The sequence below is a fragment of the Rhinolophus hipposideros genome, assembly GCF_964194185.1.
Source record: "Rhinolophus hipposideros genome assembly, chromosome: X".
NCBI lineage: Eukaryota > Metazoa > Chordata > Mammalia > Chiroptera > Rhinolophidae > Rhinolophus > Rhinolophus hipposideros.
The window spans coordinates 34,014,289-34,036,527 of NC_138046.1; the positions used below are offsets into that span (position 1 = coordinate 34,014,289).

The window sequence follows — 22,239 nt, forward strand, 5'->3', positions numbered from 1 at the left end:
TAGGTCTGCGTCCTGTGCCCGCGCGGCTCTGTCACAGCACTTCTCCCTTCGCTCCTCCCGCGCTCACGCGATTCGTCCAACTGGTGGTGATTTCAGTAGTAGGCCTCCTCCTCTTGCCCGTCTGCTGTGCAGGGAGTCCTTTGTGGAGTTATTGTTGTCCGATTAGTTTAAATTTCAGCGGTGCTTTACAGAGGCTCACCTCACGCCGCCATTTTGATCACCAAAATCATCAGATTTGTATGGAACCAGAAAAGACCCCGAATGGCCAAAGCAATCCTAAGAAAAAATAATACTGCTGGAGGTATGACTCTCCTTTACTTCAACTTGTGTAACAGGGTAACAATAATCAAAACAGTATGGTATTGGCAGAAAAGCAGACACACAGACCAATGGAATATAATCTAGTATCCAGAAATGAGTTCATATATATCTAGACAGATAATTTTCCAGAAAGGAGCCAGAAACATACAATGGAGAAGACAGCCTCTTTAATAAATGGTGCTGTGAGAATGGGAAAGCCACATGCAAAAGTATGAAAGTAGACTGCTATCTGTCACTGTGTACCAAAATTAACTCAAAATGGATCAAAGACCTAAACATAAGACTTGAAACAATAAACTACATAAAAGAAAACATAGGTTCTAAATTTGTGGACCTTGGTGTCAAAGAGCATTTTATGTATTTGACTCCAACGTCGAGGGAAATAAAAGCTAAAATAAATGAATGGGACTATATCAAACTAAAAAGCTTCTGCATAGCCAAAATTAACATCGACAAAATAACGAGACAATCAACTCAATGGGTTTGTGTTTTTGTAAACAATGCCTCCGATAAGGGGCTATTATCCAAAATATATAGGAACTCACACAATTCAACAAAAAAACCCAAACAATCCAATTTAAAAATGGGCGGAGGACCTGAATAGACATTTCCCCCCCAAAAAAAACCTCAAACATACAAATGGCCAATAGACATATGAAAAGTGTTCAACAACGCTAAACGTCAGAGAAATGGAAATAAAAACCACAATGAAATTTCACCTCACCCCAGTTAGAATGGCTATCATCAAGACAAATAATAACGAGTGTTTTATAGAGGCTGAGGAGAGAAAGGAATCCTCAAACACTGTTGGTGGGAATGCAGATTGGTGCAGCCTCTATGGAAGGCAGTGTAGAGGTTCTTCAAAAAAATTAATAGAATTACCATATGACCCAGCAATTCTTCTCCAGGGTATCTACCCAGAACATCTGAAAAGATTTATATTTAAAGATATATGCACTCCATTGTTCATTATGACTTTATTAACAGTGGGCCAGACATGGAAACAACCAAAGTGTCCTTCGATAGATGATTGGATAAGGAAGATGTGGTATATATACACAATGGAATACTTTTTGCCATAAGAAAAGTTGAAGTAATATCATTTGCAACAACATAGATGGACATTCATGAGATTATTATACTAAGTGAAATAAGCCAGACAGAAAAGTGAAGAACTGTATGAACTGATATGTGGTATATAAAACTGAAAACAACAAAAGAACAAGACAAACAAATGAGAAACAAAAACTCATAGACACAGACAATAGTTTAGTGGTTAACAGAGGGTAAGGGGAGTGGGGGGTGGGAGGTGAGGGTAAGGGGGATGAAATATATAGTGATGGAAAGTGAAATGACTCTGGGTGTTAAACATACAATAGGGTTTTAGATGATGTAATACAGAATTGTACACCTGAAATCTATGTAATTTTACTAATAATTGTTATCCCAATAAATAAAAAAACATGAAAATCACATTTGTTTTCAACAAAGAGAAAAAAATACCAAAAAAACCCTAAAAGAACAAGACAAACAATTGGAGAAATAATAACTCAGAGACACAGAAACTAGTTTAGTGGTTACCAGAGGGTAAGGGGGGAGGGGTGTGGTAGATGAGGGTGAAGGGGATCAAATATATGGTGATGGAAGGAGAACAGACTCTGGTTGGTGAACACACAATGTGATATATAGATGATGTATTACAGAATTTTACACCTGAAATCTATTTCATTTTGCTAACAATTGTCACCCCAATAAACTTGAATTTAAAAATACTAGTATTTAATAACCACCCCCAAATTGTATATTTGTAAAGATCCAGCCTATTTAGACATAATTTACAAACTGGACAACAGTCTATACCTTGGTATTTTGAAGCAATTCCCGACCCCAGGAATAGAACTTTTGTGGAGCATAACTAAAATTGTACAACCACTCAGACAGAATTCTATTTTTAAGGATGTGAATGTCAGTGACTGTTTCCTACTATCCATCTAGGATACTTTATTAATCCTTCCTGCCCCCACCCCTATCTATATTAGGTGCTTCTCCTCTGGGTTACCATCACTTCCGCTGTAGAAATGAACCATAGCATTTTAATCATCTATGTATTTCTATCACCCCTACTTGATTGGGAGCGTCTCAAGATGAGAGACATTATTTTTCTGTTTTCTCAGCAACTAATACAGAGCCTGGAATTGAGCACATGCTGAATAAAATGTTTACTGAACAAGTGGATATATCTTCTGAGTTAAAATTGTGACATATTTCAGTAGACTGGGCTGAAGGTGATCTTTGCACTATCTATAGTTTGTGAGCAAAATGATTACCCAATTTGCAAGTGGCTTTAAGGTCTTTCAAAACATCTCTTTATATATTAACCATTTAAATGTGAGCTCCCTTCATCTTATTTCATGTATGCATATTAACTTGGAGTTTGATACATAGTTGATGGTACTCAATAAATATTTACTGAATGAATGATATTCTTATTTATTAATTAAAACAGGCCCCTTAGGAGTCTCTATCAGGCAATGATTTGGTATAGTAGACTGCTTTGGAGGATGAGAATGATGTATTGAGCAACAGCTATGTGTTAGTCACAATGAGGGATGCTTTTAACATCATGCATTCTCACTTTTAATTAACTCAAATAAAATCGATTTCTTTTAATATAGTAAAACCTTAGGTGCTTCAAACCATCCTCCCTTTCAGTCCCTCTGAATAGTGGACTTTTACTGAGCATTTATTACAGGGGAACATCTACTGTTGGAGAAGTGTTGATACTTTCCAGCCTCTGGAGCAATAGGAAGAGATTGGCCTGTAGAAAGAGATCATTAAAGAGAGTCAACTACACAAATTCTTTTGGTTGAGTGTTTGATCTTTATTACTTGGGGAAAAATTACTTATTTGGCTCATAGCTTGAACTTTATTAGTGACTTAGACATACAGAAACTATTTGTGCAATAATATGATCAATATAATTTTTTTTCTATTCAAATTTATTTCTTGTCCTTCACTTTGGTAGCCAGTTCTCTATTTGGGGAAGATAGTTGTTTGTCTCATGAATGGGGTGTCAATTGGAGATGCTAGAACTTGCCCCTTGAGGTTTTGTTGATGAAAACTCCTTTTGATTCACTGCAGGGGAGTTTAATATTTCACACATCACTATGTTTCACCTGACAATGCAAACTTTATAACTGCTGTGAAGGTTGAATTTAATTAACTGCTCTTTAAAATTGTATAGTGTTACCTCTATAAACCACACTTAGGGCATTCACTAGGGAACTGACGTATGACATAAAAATCTACGTGATGGGAGAATGAATCATATCTCTTTCTTAGAAAGACACTGGGGTTACTAACCCCTTTTGATTGAATGCTTCCAACTTGGCAAATTTAAGGCAGCTGTAAGAGAGTCAATTACACAAAATGATGTACGTTATGAGGCCATTACAAATTCTTTGTTGCTGGGTTGTGCACAGAATTATCTTATCATTGCCTATCTCTTTGTTAATTTGGATGTACCAAACATCAGGATAATTAAATAAGTAGAAATAAGAGAGTCTTGTACTCTTGAAGTCTCATTTTAATGCATACAGGCACATATAGCATAAAGCAAAATATTCAGGAAAGAGCTCTTGCTTGCAAACCTGCAATGAATGGGTGATCCTGCTCCTAGTGTGAATAATGGAACCTGTTCAAAGGACACTGCAGAAGCCTTAAATAATCTCCTACCCTGTAAATACTAAAAACAAGTGACCTATTTGACTGTCTATCCATTGAGTCCTTGTACTTTAAGATTTTTCTTTGGGGTATTAGGGATAGCCTTTTAAGTAGGCCTAGAAATGGATCATATTTCTGCATTTACCCATGTAGAATAGTATAAAGGTTCTTTTTGATAATAGAAATACTATCACACTGACTTAGTTCCAAAGTCTATCCAGGCTAATCATTTGTCTGATGAGCCAGAGGATTTTGCTGTCCTTTGTAATGTCTACCTTGAAGTTAGGAGCTTCCTATAAAATATCCCAGTCCCCCTAGTAACATATTTCTGGAAAGTTTGAATTTTTAAAAGCCATTTACAATGTCAATCCACAACTTTTGAGTTTAATTTACTACCTACACTGTAGCACAGAACTAAATATTCACTTGCCTTAAATCTGCCATTTTTTAAGTTTCAAGGAAGAAGCTTCTAGTTTTAGATTTCTAGGTTTTGGTAAATAAGTATCTTTGGTCATATTTCTGCACACTGACCTTCGATTGAGTCTGATCCTATTCCTTTTTTGTTTTTGCTAGAACTATAGGTCTTTTTTGTATTAGTTTCAAAGGTACAAAACAATATAATAGACATTTACACCCCTCACAATGTGATACCTCCCACTCCCTTATGATCCCATTCCTTTTACTATGTCTTTTCTCAAGATTGAGGTTTCTTTTCTTGTGTGTCTTTATAAGCTGCTCCACCCCCACCCAATAATCCATTGTGGTTGTTACCATTTTCAGAGCTCTCTCAATGTCAATTCCTTGACTCCAGGGCACAGCAGGATTTGCTAAGCAGTCTCCAGCACTGCCTCTGCGGGACACATCCACTCGCTGCCTCCTCAGGTAGCGGAAAGCTTCTGCTATGACCAGTATTGCATCGTGCGTCAGTGCAGATGTATACTGAAATGGATGTATAGAAAACAAGATATCATGACAAATGATGCCCTCAAAACTTGCCTTGTTCCTTATTGTTTTCATTTATCTCCACCTCTTCCTTGAAGAAGTCATCCTCTTAATTCTTGAATGAAGAGGTCTCTCTGGGAAAGCCTGACTTTGATTTATTCTAGAATAATGCTTCTCCCCTTATGTGTGCACATGTTAAGATTACTAAAATCATGTGGCTCAAGGGAATCTCTCTCTCTTACTCTCAATACTGTCTTTTGTTTTGAGTGAGTGACTACTAAAAGGCCAGGTCCTTTATAGAGAAATGCCTGTGAAGTTAAAAGATGGCATATGTAGATTGGAGAGGAAACAGGATATCCTAAAGCAAGACTGGATTATTGCTGTTTGTAATAGAAAATTCAGATTTGGTATTTACTTAGGGGAAAATGGAAATAGCTAAGTTAGCCAGTTTGAAATTATTTTGGAGGGAAACATTAATCATTTCTGTCTGGACCACGTTTCTGGTGAACTAGGACCCCTGGCCAGCAATAAATCAGTTTTTGTTTCCTGGAGAAAGGGAAAACCAAAGCCGGATTTCAATTTTAGAAAATGACAATTGTTATAGAGTTTTAAAACTGATAATGTTGGAAGCCTACCAATGGTATCTGGACCTCCGTCGATTTGGATCTGTGCCACATGGAGGTTTTGGGATGGGATTTGAACGCTATCTGCAGTGCATCTTGGGAATTGACAATATCAAAGATGTTATCCCTTTTCCAAATTTACTCATTTATGTCTTTTGTAGCTGGAAGACTGGTTAATGAAAACCACCCCAAAGCAGAGGTACCGCACATGAATATGCATACAGGAGGATGCGTGTTTGAATTTTAAAAATGCAGACGTTTTCAAAATGTAATTGTCCGTCCATAACACATAACGTATGAAAAATAGACGTGATCATGTTTTTCTTAGAAAGTTGAGGGCATTTCATAGAAAGATGGACTTTCAAAAAGAAGTACTTACAGCAGATAGAATCTCAAATCTGTTAGGTCAACTAAGAAGAAATGAAGAAATTGAACTAGATGGTCTCAAAGCTCCTTTCAAACTCTAAGACAGGATGGGATAGTAGTGTATTTTACTTGTCTTTAATGATTAGATCTTGTGTGACCCTTGAGAAACAACTAGTAGCTAAAACTACAATGTTGTTGATCTTTTCTCCCTTGTCACTTAACCTATGATAAATGTTCATCTTATTCTCAGTGTTTTACTGAAAATTACAAAAGAAAATATTCATTTTTTGGGGTCTCGAGTGAATAAAGTTCCTATTCTGAATTGAAAAAAAAAAAACTGATAATGTTGAAAATTTACAGGCAGTACTTTATGATGCTAGCTCTTTCAGGCAAGAACACTTACTTTCTATTCCTTGGATATACAGGTACGCTCAATTAGGGATGGGGACAGTCACTTAATACAAGGGATTGGATTATCTGCAATTTGACATGGTGGATGCCTTTTCATTAAATGAGTGAATATTTGATTAAAATAAGCTGTCTCCTACTTTACAGGGGTTAAAGTAATATAGTCAAATATATGTTGACTATACATTTCAGTAGAATATAGAATTTTTTTATTTTTTAAAAATGAAGCAAATGTTCTAGGGAGAGTTTTCTCTATATACAGTATGTCCAAACACAATTGGGAGTGAATACATTGTCATCTTTACCACTACTAACTTACTTATCAGTATAATGACTTTTATTCATGTTACTGTTCTTTTTTTAAATTTTTAATATTTTTAAATTGGGGAATGTTGGGGAACAGTGTGTTTTTCCAGAGCCCATCAGCTCCAAGTCGTCATTCTCCTTCAATCTTGTTGTGGAGGGCGCAGCTTAGCTCCAAGTCCTGTCGCCGTTTTCAATCTTTAGTTGCAGGAGGCGCAGCCCACCATCCCATGGGGGAATTGACCACACAACATTGATGTTGAGAGCTCCTGCTCTAACCAACTTAGCCGTCAGGCTGCAACTCACCACCCCACCCCTGAAGTTCAGCTGCATCTAATTGTCTTGAATCTAGTACTGGAGGGAGCAGCTCACTGGCAAATGTGGAAGTTGAACCAGCAACCTTGTTGTTAAGAGCTGGCGCTCAAACCAACTAAATCATTCAGCTGCCCCGGTTCTTTTTTCTTTAATGAAAGTTTATTGGGGTGACAATTGTTAGTAAAGTTACACAGATTTCAGGTGTACAATTCTGTAATACATCATCTGTATATCACATTGCGTTTTCACCACCCAGAGTCAGTTTTCCTTCCATCACCGTATATTTGATTCCCTTTACCCTCATCTAACATCCCCCTACCCCTTACCCTCTGGTAACTGTTGTCTCTGTCTATGAGTTTTTGCTTCATTTGTTTTTCTTGTTCTTTTGTTGTTTTTAGTTTTACATACCACATATCAGTGAAATCATATGGTTCTCAACTTTGTCTGTCAGACTTATTTCACTTAGCATTATAATCTCAAGATCCATCTATGATGTCGCAAATGGTACTATTTCATCTTTTCTTATTACAGAATAGTATTCCATTGTGTATATATACCATACTTCTTCATTCATTCATCTATTGAAGGACACTTTTGTTGTTCACATGTCTTGGCCACTGTAAATAAAGCTGCAATGAACACTGAAGCACGTAACATTATGGATAAATGTTTTCAGACTATTTTGGGTAAATATTCAGGAGAGGGATTGCTGGATTATATGGTAATTCTATTCTTAATTTTTTTTAGGAACCTCCACACTGCCTTTCATAGCGGCTGCACCAGTCTGCATTCCCATCAACAGTGTATCAGGGTTCCTTTTTCTCCACAGCCTCTCCAAATCTTGTTACTACTTGTCTTGTTGATGATAGCCATTCTGACTGGGGTGAGGTGATATCTCATTGTGGTTTTTATTTGCATTTCTCTGATGATTAGTGATGTTGAGCATTTTTTCATATGTCTATTTGCCATTTGTAAGTCCTCTTTAGAGAAATGTCTCTTTAGGTACTCTGCCCATTTTTCAATTGGGTTCTTTGGTTTTTTGTTGTTGAGCTTCATGAGTTCCTTGTATATTTTGGATATTACACCCTTATCAGAGGAACTGTTTGCGAAAATCTTCTCCCATTCAGTCGGTTGCCTCTTTACTTTGTGGATGGTTTCTTTTGCTGTGCAGAAACTTTTAAGTTTCATATAGTCCCATTTGTTTATTTTAGCTTTTACTTCCATTGCCTTTGGAGTCAAATTCATAAAATGCTCTTTGAACCCAAGGTCCATAAGTTTCCAACCTATGTTTTCTTCTATGCAGTTCATTTTGTCAGGTCTTATGCTTAAGTCTTTGATTCATTTTGAATTAATTTTGGTACATGGTGACAGACAACAGTCCAGTTTCATTCTTTTGCAAGTGGCTATCCAATTTTCCCAGCACCATTTATTGAAGAGGCTGTCGTTCCTCCATTGTATGTTTTTAGCTTCTTTGTCAAAAATTATCTGTCCATATTTATGTGGTTTTATTTTTGGGTTCTCAATTCTATTCCATTGGTCTATGTGTCTGGTTTCCTGCCAATACCATGCTGTTTTGATAATTGTAGCCCTGTAGTACAAGCTAAAGTCAGGCTGTGTGATACCTCCAGCATTGTTTTTTTTTTTTTTTTTCTTAAGATTGCCTGGCTATTCAGGGTCTTTTGTGGTTGCAAACAAATCTGATGATTTTTCGTTCCATTTCTTTAAAAAATGCCATTGGGATTTTGATGGGGATTGCATTAAATCTGTATATTTCTTTGGGTAATATGGCCAATTTAACTATGTTGATTCTTTCAATCCATGAGCATGGAATGTCTTTCCATTTCTTTGTGTCATCTTCAATTTCTTTCAAAAATGTCTTATAGTTTTCAGCATATAAATACTTCACATCCTTGGTTAAATTTATTCCTAGGTATTTTATTCTTTTTGTTGCAATTGCAAAAGGAATTGTTTTTTGTATTTCTTTTTCTGAGATTTCATTGTTAGTATATAGGAATGCAATGAACTTTTGTACGTTGATTTTGTAGCCAGCAACTTTACTGTATTCGTTGATTGTTTCTAACAGCTTTTTGGTGGAGTCTTTAGGGTTTTCTACATATAGCATTATGTCATCTGCAAAGAGTGATAATTTAACTTCTTCATTCCCAATTTGGATGCCTTTTATTTCTCTCTCTTGCCTGATTTCTTTGGCAAGGACTTCCAACACTATGTTTAAAAGCAGAGGTGATAGGGGACAGCCCTGTCGTGTTCCTGAACGTAGAGCAAAGGGCTTCAGTTTTTCACCATTAATTATGACATTAGCTGAGGGCTTGTCATATATGGCCTTTATTATGTTAAGGTGTTTTCCTTCTATACCTATTTTATTAAGTGTTTTAATCATAAAAGGATGTTGTATCTCGTCAAATGCTTTTTCTGCATCATTTGATATAATCATATGATTTTTGTCCTTTATTTTGTTTATGTGATGTATCACATTGATGGATTTGTGGATGTTGAGCCCTTCTTGTGCCCCAGGGATGAACCCCACTTGGTCATGATGAATAATCTTTTTAATGCATTGTTGTATTCGATTTGCTAGAATTTTGTATAGGATTTTGGCATCTGTTTTCATCAGAGACATTGGTCTCTAATTTTCTTTTTTTCTGTTATCATTTCCAGGTTTTGGTATCAGTGTAATGTTGCCCTCAAAAACTGAGTTAGATTCGATTTGCTAAAATTTTGTTTAGGATTTTTGCATCAGTATTCATCAGAGTTATAGGTCTGTAGTTTTCTTTTTTTGTGTTGTCCTTACCAGGTTTTAGTATCAGATTTTTCTAGTTTTTTAACGTGTAACGTGAGGTTATTTATCTGGGATTTTTCTTGTTTGTTGAGATGGGCCTGTAGTGATATAAATTTCCCTCTTCTTACTGCTTTTGCTGCATCCCAATAATTTTGATAGGATGTATTTTCATTGTCATTTATGTCTATGTAACTTTTTATCTCTCCTTTAATTTCTTTTTTGACCCAGTCGTTCTTTAAAATGTGTTGGTTAATCTCCACATATTTGTGGCTTTTCCTCCTTTCCTTTTGCAGTTGATATCCAATTTCAAAGCCTTGTGATCCAAGAATATGCGTGGTATGATTTCAATATTGTTAAATTTGCAGACAGTAGTTTTATATCCCAATATATGGTGTATCTTTGAGAATGTTCCATGTACACTAGATAAAATGTATAGCCTGATGTTCTATGATGAAGTGCTCTATAAATGTCAATTAAGTCCTTTAAGTCTAATGTGTCATTTAGGGCTGATATTTCCTCATTTATTTTCTGTTTGGATGATCTATCTATAGCTGTCAGTGATGTATTTAGGTCTGCTACTATAATTGTGTTTTAGTCAATTTCTCCCTTTAGTTCTGTTAGTAGTTGCTTCATATATTTCGGTTCTCCCTGATTGGGGGCACATATATTGATCATTGTTATGTCTTCTTGTTTTTAGTTCCCTTTATCATGATGAAATATCCAAATTTGTCCCTTGTTACTTTTTTTTTTTATCCTGAAGTCTGTTGCATCTGATATCAGTAGGGATACAGCTAATTTCCTCTGGGTACCATTTGCTTGGAGTGTCAATTTCCACCCTTGCACTTTGAGTCTGTGTTTGTACTTGTAGCTAAGATGTGTCTCTTGAAGGCTGCATATGATTGGGGTTAGTGTTTTGATCCAATCTGCTACTCTGTGCCTTTTTATTTGTGAATTTAGTCCATTTACATTTAGGGTGATTATTGATATGTGAGGATTTCCTTTCTTCTATCTCTAGTTTTCTGGTAGGACTGTGCCTCCATTGTTTGTTTGCCTTTTGTTGCTGTCTATTATTTCAATGTGGTGGTATTCTATGATTTTCCTGCAGTTTCTTCTTTTATTATGTTATATCTTTCATTTCTGGATTTTTTTTTTGAGTGGTTACTGTTAAGTTTATGTAAAAGAATGATTTATATTTAAAGTATTCCATTTTCTTCAGCATGCTTACTTTCTCCATTCCCTTATGCCAGTTCAGACCTTTACTCTCACCCCTCTTAATTTTTTTCAGTCACAAATTATCTCAATTTATGCTTGTCAAATAGTCTCATTCAGTCTTTCTTGTAGTGCAGGTCATTTGTTAGAAAATTCCCTCAGTTTCTGTATATCTGGAAAGGTCTTTTTTCCTCCTTCATATCTGAAGAATATCTTTTCTGGATATATTATTTTTTGGCTCAAAATTTATCTCTTTCAATACTTTGAATATTTGAGTCCACTCCCTCCTGGCTTGTAGAAGTTCCACTCCTTCCTGGCTTGTAGGGCTTTCCTTTACATGTTATCATCTTTTTTTCCCTGGCTGCCTTGAGGATTCTTTCTTTGGCATTGATTTTAGACAGCTTCAATACAATGTGCCTTGGAGAAGGCCTGTTCTGCTTGAGGTAATTAGGTGTTCTATTTGCTTCTTGGATTTGAGGATCTAGTTCTTTCCACAAGTTTGTGAAGTTCTCGTTGACTGTTTGAATATACACTCTGTTCCCTTCTCCCTTTCTTCTCCTTCTGGTGTGCCCATTATTTTTTTTTTATTGCTCTTTCTGATGGAGTAAGAAAGTTCTTGTTGAGTTATTTCATTTCTTTTAACTGTCAAGTCTCTCTCTTCTTCTGTCTGTGTCATTTCAAGATTTCTGTCTTCAATGTCACTGATTCTTTCATCCATCTGCTCAGCTCTATTACCTGAGCTGGCTATTTCATTCTTCATTCCTTTATTGAGTTCTTAGTATCAAGAAATGGCATTTGGTGCTTTTTAAAAATTTTTCTATGTCTTTGTAAAGTGTTCGTTTTGTTCTTTGCATTTCTGAGTTCATTAAACTGCTTCTCTGTGGTTTCTTGCATCTCGTTGAGTTTTTTCAGAACCAGTCTTGAATTCTGTTGTTTAAATCACACATTTCCATTTCTTTAAGTTCATTTTCTGGAGACTTTTTATTTTCTTTCTAAGCTGCCTTTTTACCTTGGTTATTTATGGCTATTAGTGAATTATTATTTCTCTTCCGAGGCATCTACAGGAGTGGGTTCTGTGCGTGTGTTCCAGAGGTGTTGGTAGGAAGAGGTCTTTCCTTTGCTTTCCAGTCGATGTTGGCAGAATGCTTTATTTTCTTTCCAACAGCAGCCTTTAATTCTCTCTCATGCTGTAGTTTTATATTTTCTCTGCAGTGTTTGGGCTTCTCACACAATGCGGGAATTCCCTGGAAGGCAGTTTTCTCCTCTGTGAGCAGGTTGCCTGGTTCTCAGGGCACTGCCTCCGTTGGTGGATGTGGAAAGCGTCTGAAGTTCCAAAGCTCTTTCTGCACCAGATTCAGGCATGGTGTGTTTCAGCGACTCTGTTTACCTCTGTAGGGATCCGCCTAGATAGGCAGTGCTGGGGGGCAGATGGGTTGTGTGTGTTGGCCCACAGCAATGATGGCAACCATCAGCACAGTCCTTCCTGCACCCAAGGCTTCCTCTCCTTTTCTGAAACTATTTGGGCTGAGAGTCCATGTCTGCTGGCCACAGTTCTCAGTACTGCAAACATTCTGTTCTTTTGATCTGACACTGCTATTTTTCTGCTTCTAGCACTCGGCAGGTGGGGGTGGGGTGAGCTCTGGGAGGGTGGGGAGAGGGTGGCTAGTCTGCACTCCTATGCCTTCTGGCCTCAGCAGTGATGGCTTAAACTGCTGTTTTCACCCATCTTCACTCAGTCGTTGCTTTGAGGTCTCTGCAGTGATCATTGGGTTCAGCCGTGTTACCTGCTGATCTCTCAGGTGTGAATGTGGGCCATAAAAGGAGCACTAGCATTCCAAATTATTCCCTCTCCCATGACTGCAGTAGTTCTGGAATGCCGGGAGCTCGGAGCTGTGAGCTCGGTCTACGTCCTGCGCCCATGTGGCCTGTGTCTCTGCACTTCCCGCTTCCCTCCTCCCCTGCTAGCCCAATTTTCTCACCTTTAGATTCTTTGAGTTGCACGTCTCTTAGTTTTGCCTGTCTGCTGTGCTGGGAGTCTTTAGTTATTTAATTATTTAACTATTCAATTATTCAATCATAGTTATTCGATTTTTTTGTAAATTCCAGGGGAGATTTCAAGAGGCTCACCTCATGCCGCCATTTCTATGATTTTATGTCAAGAAGATGGTTAAGCATTCTTATAATCAGTGTTTTAAACTTTGTCTCTCATAGGTTGGTTGCCTTCATGTCATTTAGTGTTATTTCTGAAGGTTTCTCTTGTTCTTTTATTTGGGACATGTTTTTTTGTTTCCTTATTCTGGTTCCTGCTCTGTATTTGCTTCTATGTATTAGGTAGATGTCTCCTATGTCTCTCAGTCTTTTCTGAGTAGCCTTAGGTAGTATTTGTTCTTTGTAGTCAAATTGTGCAGTCTCCCTAATCTACTGTGCGTGTGTTCCAGAGGTGTCCCTTGTATTGTGTGTGTTCTCCTTTTGTAGTTTAGCCTTGATTGCTTTTGATGAATCAGTGGGTGGGATTGACCTCAAGGCTTACTGACTGTGAGAATTGCCTATAACCTCAGTGTATGAGCTGCTTTGTGGGGACTGACCTTTCAGAGGAGGATTCACTCCCACAGGCTCTGGTGTCTGTTGTGATGCCACTTGTCGGTCTAACCAGGTAGTGCTCTAGTGTGGTCTGAAGCTGGCCACTTGGTATGTTTCTTCTCATGTCTCTTGAGAGGGTTTCCCATGCAGGCCAATTTCAGCCTTGCCTGTTACCAGCTTGTGACTACCTGGTAGGAGCCACAAAGCTACATGTGGTTGGCTGCTGCCTATAGTGGACCTGTAGGCATGATGGAGTGGCCTCGCTGTGAACTGAGTGTGGCTGCCACCAAATGTGGGCCTGAGACAGCTTAGAGAAAGGCCCAGGGCCCCCTAGGCCTATTGCTACCGTCCAGATGCCTGTAAGGCCCAGGCATAGAAAAAGTCCCCTTAAGTGCACGGTCTGGTCCAGAGTGCCCTCAGCAATACAGCAGTTGCTGGGCAGGATGGATTCCTAGGATGTTACGAGATGTGGCCTGTGGTTTTTACAAAGTTAATGTAGATTCAGTTCTTATGCCAGTGCCCAGCCTGTGACCCCTTGGCACAGTGCCTGAAGATCATTGCAGCCAGTCACTGCTCACCTTTGGGCAACACCTGGCCTGTAACCACTTTGCACAATGACCTTAGAACACCACAGGTAGCCACCGTTTGTCTCAGGCTTGTACATTACCAAGAGCTGCCCAAGAGTGTCTGTGGTGCAGGTTTTGGGTTACTGTCCACCACCAATATCTCTCTGGGCCTTCGCAGACCATCTGCCTCTGTAAAAGGTTTTTGCAGCTTGTGGGGTGGGGCTGGTCACCCAGCTGTCCACAGTGCCCCTGGCAATGCAGCTCTAGGTAGGTGGGGTGGTGTTCCAGGGAGCTCAGGATTTTGGTTAATGATTTCTACAAAGTCAATGCAGTCCTGGCTCCCACACTGGTACTAGGCCCATGACCACCCCTCAAAAGTACCCTGAGAACACAACAGCCATTCCCTGCTCGCTTCAGGCCCATAGGTTCCCAAGGGCTGCACTAGAGATGCTGCAGCACAGGTCTTGAGTTACTGCCATGAGCAAATGTTTCCTGGGCTACTGCAGACTGTCCATCCACTGCTAAGAGAGTTCTGCAGCCTGTAGGGTGGGGCCAGCAATCCAGCAGGCAAGAGTTTCCTGGGTGATGTAGCACCAGCTGTGTGGGGGCCAGGGACCTAGGGCATCACCAAGGTGGTGCGCACACATGGATTCCACTGACCAATGTGATAGCACCTTCTTATAGGCCACATATGTGTCAGGCTCCTCACATGGACAACAATGGCTCACGTTTCTCCAATTCCCACCCAGAAGCCACACAACTCAGTCCTTCTCTACACATCCCTGGGCTTCCCCAGCTGCCACCCTTCCAACAGTGACCAGGTGAGTGCACACAGCGATTGAGTCCATGTGCTGACTCTACAAGAGGACATCTGGGTTTTCAGCTGCCCTCTACTCCACCAGGAAGGGCAAAAAGAATCGTTGCTGATTTTCACTGCCAGATGCAGTGGGACCTCCTCTTCTCAGCAGAGGACCCAAGGGCTGGGGAGCCTGGCATGGGGCTGGGACCCTTCCCTTTTCAGGGGAAACCTCTGTCACCGAGGTGTCCCACCCCTAGTGTTCAACTACTATCTGTGGGTTTGGGGTCAGCTCGTTTCATGTTTCAGTCCCTCCTACCAGTCTGAATGTGGCCTCTTCTATATATCCTTACTTATAGGGGTTCTGCTCCACTAGTGTTTAGATGATTCTTGAGATTGATTGTTCTATAATTTATTTTTAATTTTGATGTGAACTTGGAATGCAGTAGGCATATCATTTATCTAATCCACCATCTTGGACAAGTTGTCTTGATAATTATTGATAGATATGTAGTTATTTGTAGTTTATTATACATATTTTAAATTTATTTTTCTTTTAAAGATTCCTTGTAATTCTGGCTTGGTGTTGGTAAAATCCTTTTGCCTTTTATTGTTTGGGAAGGTATTTATCTGTTCTTCAATTCTAAATGATAGCTTTGTCATGTAATCTAGGTTGTAAGTCCTTGCTTTTCATCACTTTGAATATTTCATCTTAATCTCTCCTTGCCTGTAATTTTCTGTTGAGAAATCAGCTGATGGTCTTGTGGGAGCTCCCTTATAGGCAACTAACTGCTTTTGTCTTCCTGCTTTTAAGATTCTCTCTTTCTCTTTAACTTTTGACATTTAAATTTTGATGTATCTTGGTGTGGGACTTTTTGGGTTCATCTGGTTTAAGACTCTCTGCTTTCTGGGGTTGTATATCTATTTCCTGCACCAGGTTAGGGAACCTTTCTGTAATTATGTCTTCAAATAGGTTTTAAATTGTTTGTTCTCTCTTATCTGCTTCTGGTACCCTTATGATGTAAATATTGGTATACTTGATATTGTCTCAGAGGCCCCTTAAAGTGTCCTTAATTTTTTGCATTCTTTTTTCTTTTTGATTGGCTGTTTTCTGCTACTTTATCTTCCAAATCACCAACTCAGTACTCTGCTTCATCTAATCTACTTTTGATTCCCTCTAATGTATTCTTCATTTCAGTTATTGTATTCTTTATTTCTGACTGGTTCTTTTTCATGTTTTCTATCTTCATTTTTATGTTTTCTATCTCTTTGCTGAAGTCCTCCCTGACATCATTGAACATCCTTATAATCACTATTTTGAACTCTGCATCTGGTAGATTGCTTGTCTCTATTTTGTTTAATTCTTTTTTTTTAAGCGTTGTTCTGTTCTTTTATTCGGGACATGTTTCTTTGTCTCTCAAATTTAGTTGCCTCCCTGTGTTTGTTTCTATGTATTAGGTAGGGCTGCTATGTCCCCAGGTCTTAGTAGAGTGGCCTTATATAGTAGGTATGCTATAGTGTTCCGTGGGGCAATTTCCCTTGTCACCTGAGCTGGGTACTCCAGGTGTGTCCATTTTGTGAATTGTGTGTGCCTTCCTGCTATAGTTGAGACTTGGTTGCTGTTTGCACATGAATGGAAGGAATTGATTGTCAGGCTGAATTGTTGTGAGGACTGGCAATTACTGCAGTGAAGAAGTTGTGGTGCATGGGCTGACCCTACAGAGCACGATTCACTTTAGCAGGGCTCCAGTGCCTGCCCAGTGTGCCCTTTGGGTGTGTCATCCCTGCAGGTGGCTGGGTGATTCTGTCTGTTCCAAAGTTGGCCACTGGGCATGCCAGCCTTGGGGCCTCCTGTGAGAGGCCCTACAACAGTCCAAGTTCAGCTGAAGAATGTGCCCTGCCTGGGGCCACCTGCAAGGAGCCACAAAGCAATCTGCAGCTGGCCACTGCCTGCTCTGGGCTTGGAGGTGCCTTGGGAGGCCAAGCCATGAACCAAGGCTAGCTGTTACTAGTGCTTGGCTTAGGGGTGCTCAGCCAGTAGTATGGGACATGCTAAAGTCAGGTGCTGCTTGTTTAGGTTTTGTGAACTTTTGAGAGATTTTAGGAAACTCTGCAGCATGAGCCAAGGCAGGTCATTTATTCAGTAAAGGCACTAGAACCAGATTGTGTGGGCCCAAAATTTGGGTGGGGTGGGTTCTCAGGGAATCAGAGTGAACGGACCATATTAGCCAGGTTGATGGAGACTTAGATGTCGTGGTCACCTGTGTCTGCATGCCAGGAGAGGTGAAAGCAAAATAAAGAAACAATGGTTTCCACCATCTCCTTTATCCAGGAGAAAACTGCCCCTTCAGCCCTCACCCACAATCAGACAATTCAGTTTCTCCCCATATGTTCCTGGTGCCTCTGCAGCTGCTGCCCCAGTGCCGGAGCTCAGAGTGAGTGAGTCCATCAGTGAGTAAGGTTGTGTGTGGACCCATTAAGGGGATCACTTGGAACTGCAGCCATTCTAGTCTCACTCAGCCACAATCTCTGCTTGTTTTCACAGCCAGAACTTATGGGGACTTCTCTCCCTAGCCCTGGATATGTGGGCTAAAGAGCCTTGTGTGAGGCTGGGGCTCCTCACTCCTCCAGGGTGGGAGATCTCCAAAGCTGAGGTAGCACTCTCGGTTTTCAATGGTCACATGTGGGTGTGGGACCAGCCTGTTCCATGTCTCTACCCCTCCTATCAGTCTTGAGATGGCTTCTTCTGCATGACCTTAGTTGTAAGGCTTTGGTTGTACTAGACTTCAGGAAATTCTCAATAATGGTTTTTCTGTAGTTTAGTTGTAATTTTTATGTGGTCATGACAAGAGATAAGCTCAGCATTTACCTATTGTGCCATCTTGACTGGATCTTCTGTTCTCCCTTATTCTATTCTTGCCAGGGAAGATATGGGTATTGGTATCTTGAAACCATGAGAGAGGAAATATTTCCCCTATCCTTTCCTTTTTTCAGGAAGGGTCTTGACTCTACTTTGACCCCTTGTCTTGATCATAGGAGTCCCACAGCTATAGTGTACATATGTACTTCCATTATATTAGGGAGGAAGAATTTCAATTTTGTTTCACACTTGAATTAATGTATTGAGGGAATGGTTACTTAAAAAATACATTTGTAGGCTCTTTTGTATAACATAAATAACTTTCCCCTATTTTTTCTGTTTTAATTCCTGATTTTTAAGTAATAGGATTTTTAGCAATAGGGGAATACATATGAAAAAAATGTGCACTTTAAGCCTGACTTCTACTTTTAATATTCCTGTCTTGATTTCATGAAAATGAGCAATTTAGGTAATCTAATTATTTTTAAAGATATTTTTGCAGGCAGAAAAATAATCTGTCCAATATATGTATAGGCAACTCACACTTTGTATTAGAGCCTAATTCACTGGGGTGTACTGAAATTCATGAAACTTATTAACATAAAGCAATCACACAAATAACGTAAAATCGAATTTTCTGTTTCAGACTATCAATCTCCCTTAGCTATTTCCACTACCCCCATCTTTTGTTCAACTCAGTTTCTTGTAATACTGTAAGTTATTATGAGCATATTATGATGAAATTTATTAAAATATTAAGTTAACATTCCCCAATACTGGGTTTTAAAAAACCTCTTTCTTAATAGCTTTTTTATTTGGGAGTTTTGTTTTCAAATTCAGTAGCATCACCTGCGATTGTGTTTTAGCATCCTTGAAACACTTTTGAGGGAAGACCACTTGATCACATGATTGCTGTAAATATATAAAGACCATACTGAGATGCTTTAAAAAGCAGGCCTAAGGTTTCTACATGCCATGGATCATTACCTTTAATGGCGCATTCTTGGCTTCAGGGAATTCCCTTTCATCCAGTCTCACCCAGCGCTGTATGAACTGCTGAACCATAGGGTTTTCGTTGTTGACAATCTGGAATCCTGTAATGTTGGCTCCGCCATTCATGACCCTTTCAAGCAAAATATCAGTAAAACCCTGGAAAGAGATTGAAAGAGAATCATGATTGTGGGAAGTAGTGAGTTCTTATTCACCATATTTGTTGATTAGACTGCTAAGGAGGAAATGAAAGTTCCTTCACTAGGATCACTCTTAAACAAATCAAGAAAACCCTGGACACAATGTTTTATGTTATCTATATCTCAATTAAAACAACAACAAAAAACAAACAAAAACCCTGGATATGGACTACTTCTTAGGGCACTATGTCTCTGAAACAACAGGCATAAAGGAGAAAATATTCTTTCTTCCATTTTAGTGCTTGCGTCTATGCTGCAGGAAGGACAAACATAGATGCCAACTTCAAGCAAGTGTTTTGATTTGTTTCATAACCTGTATTTTTAGTGTTTCTTCATTGAGTACAAGTAAAATGCTTCATGTAACTGGAAAATGTTTAAAAAGTTTCACCCTAACTAGAGGAATAAAAAGCATTTCTTCAGATTAACATGCCAAATACAGCAGGTTGCTTCAGATTCTCATGAAGAGTACTTTCAACATTTGTGACTTACAGAAATGCCAAAGAGCAAAATTGATAGTGTGGTTGTATATGATGGTACAAACCCCAGGATATGTCTCAAATGTGTCTATAAAGGAGTTTTTACAACCACTTCATAGCATCCATCATTTTCTTCTTCTCTTGCTCTGGTTGTGGTCTGGTGGCTCTGCCTCGTAAGCCTCCTGATGGAATCTCTTTATGTTCACACCAAGCCATCTTCACCTGGGTACCATCAGTTCCACTGAGCATTGCTATTTTCCAGGACACCTCTCCCAGGAATTGTGCAATTTTTACTGGATACCTGTCTCTTGATAGTTGCTGCTGATATATTTGGGTCTTCAGTGGGCTGAAGCCAACATTTATATTCATGTATATTCAACATTGGGAGAATTCTTTTTCCCTTCTTTAGATTCTCGTACCCAATATTTTAGTATAAATATATTAAATATACAGAAAAGTTGAAAGAGTTGTACAGTGAACATCCATATAGTTACTACTCATATTTTACAAGTAGTATTTCTCTATCCATCCACCAATCCTTTCATTTTTGGATATATTTCAAAGTTGCAGACATCAGTTCATTTCACACAAAAACACCTCAGTGTGCAGGTCATTAACTAGAGTTCAATGTTTGTTTGCAGTCCTTTTCCTCCTTCCCTCATTTCTTTCCTTCCTTTTTTCCTTCCTTCCTTCCTTCCTTCCTTCCTTCCTTCCTTCCTTCCTTCCTTCCTTCCTTCCTTCCTTCCTTTCTTCCTTCCTTCCCTTGCTTTCCTTTCTTTCTTCCTTCTTTTATCAGGAAAAATTTGCATTACACAAAATGTACACTTTTTATTTTCTTTATTTTCAGCTATAATTGACATACAATATTATATTATTTTCAGATGTACAACATAGAGTTTAGGCATTTATATAACTTACAAAGTGATCACCATGATAAGTCTAGTACCCTGTGACACCATATATAGTTATTAAACTATTATTGACTGCATTCCCTATGCTATACTTGACATCCCTGTGACTACTTTTTTTAATGTTTCAATTACAGTTGACACTCAATATTATTTTATATTAGTTTCAGGTGTACAGCATTGTGGTTAGACATTTATATAATGTACAAAGTGATCCCTCTGATTAATCTAGTACCCACCTGGCACTATACAGTTACAATATTATTGACTATATTCCCTATGCTGTACTTTACATCCCCATGACTATTTTTTTTAATTAAAGTTTATTGGGGTGTCAATTGTTAGTAAAGTTACATAGATTTCAGGTGTACGATTCTGTATTACATCAGCTATAAATTCCAATGTGTGTTCACCACCCAGAGTCAGTTGTCCTTTCATCACCATATATTTGATCACCTTTACCCTCATATATCACTCCTCTCCCCCTTTACTCTCTCGTAACCACTAAACTATTGTGTCTATGAGATTTCGTTTCATTTGTTTGTCTTGTTCTTCAGTTGTTTTCAGTTTTATACACCCCATATCAGTGAAATCATATGGTTCTCGACTTTTTCTGCATGATTATTTATATAACAGGAAATTTGTACTTCTTTTTTTAAAATTTATTGGGGTGACAATTGTTAATAAAACTACATAGATTTCAGGTGTACAATTCTGTATTACATCATCTATAAATCCCATTGTGTGTTCCCATCCAGAGTCAGTTCTCTACCCATCACCATAAATTTCATCCCCCTTACCTTCATCTCCCACCCTCCCACCCCCATACCCTCTGGTAAACACTAAACTATTGTCTGTGTCTATGAGTTTTTGTTTCTCTCTTTTTTAAGTTTTTTTTTTTTTTAATTTACTGGGGTGAGAATTGTTAGTGAAATTACATAGATTTCAGGTGTACAATTCTGTATTACATCATCTATAAATCCCATTGTGTGTTCACCACCCAGAGTCAGTTCTCCTTTCATTAACATATATTTGATACCCCTTACCCTCATCTCCCTCCCCCCATACCCCTTACCCTCTGGTAAACACTAAACTATTGTCTGTGTCTATGAGTTTTTCTTTCTCATTTGATTGTCTTGTTCTTTTGTTGTTTTTGGTTTATGTACCACATATCAGTGAAATCACAGGGTTCTCTGCTTTTTCTGTCTGACTTATTTAACTTAGCATTGTACTCTTAATCCATCCATCTGGTCACAAATGTTCCTATATCATCTTTTGTTACCACCTAAAAGTATTCCATAGTGTATATATACCACAACTTCTTTATCCATTCATCTATCGAACGACAGTCTGTTTTTTCCCATGTCTTGGCCACCGTAAACAAAGATGCAATGAACATTGGAGCACATGTAGCTTTATGGATAAATGTTTTCAGATTTCTTCGGTAGATACCCAGGAGAGGGATTGCTGGGTCATATGGTAATTCTATTTGTAATTTTTTGAGGAACCTCCACACTGCCTTCCATAGTGGCTGCACCAGTCTGCATTCCCACCAACAGTGTATGAGAGTTCCTCCGATATTAGCCCCTTATCGGAGGCACTGTTTGCAAAAATCATCTCCCATTAAGTCGGTTGCCTCTTTATTTTGTCGATGGTTTCTTTTGCTGTGCAGAAGCTTTTAAGTTTTATATAGTCCCATTTGTTTATTTTAGCTTTTACTTCCATTGCCTTGGAGTCAAATTCATAAAATGCTCTTTGAACCCAAGGTCCATAAGTTTACTGCCTATGTTTCTTCTATGCAGTTTATTGTTTCAGGTCTTACACTTAAGTCTTTGATTCATTTTGAATTAATTTTG

General features: G+C 38.6%; 1 protein-coding gene across 6 annotated transcripts in view; it reads right to left on the reverse strand.

The window, feature by feature from the left end:
• Positions 1 to 22,239, reverse strand: part of GRIA3 (glutamate ionotropic receptor AMPA type subunit 3) — a 652,505-nt gene that overhangs the window by 266,247 nt on the left and 364,019 nt on the right. For all 6 annotated transcript variants that reach the window (XR_013992917.1, XM_081042112.1, XM_081042113.1 and 3 more), the window contains 2 exons: positions 18,797 to 18,958; positions 4,816 to 4,983 (listed from right to left, as the gene is read on the reverse strand). Coding sequence is in view for 5 of the 6 variants with exons in the window: in XM_081042112.1 (XP_080898238.1) it covers positions 4,816 to 4,983; positions 18,797 to 18,958 (330 nt within the window). In the remaining variant the exon portion in view is untranslated. The remainder of the gene's footprint in view (positions 1 to 4,815; positions 4,984 to 18,796; positions 18,959 to 22,239) is intronic.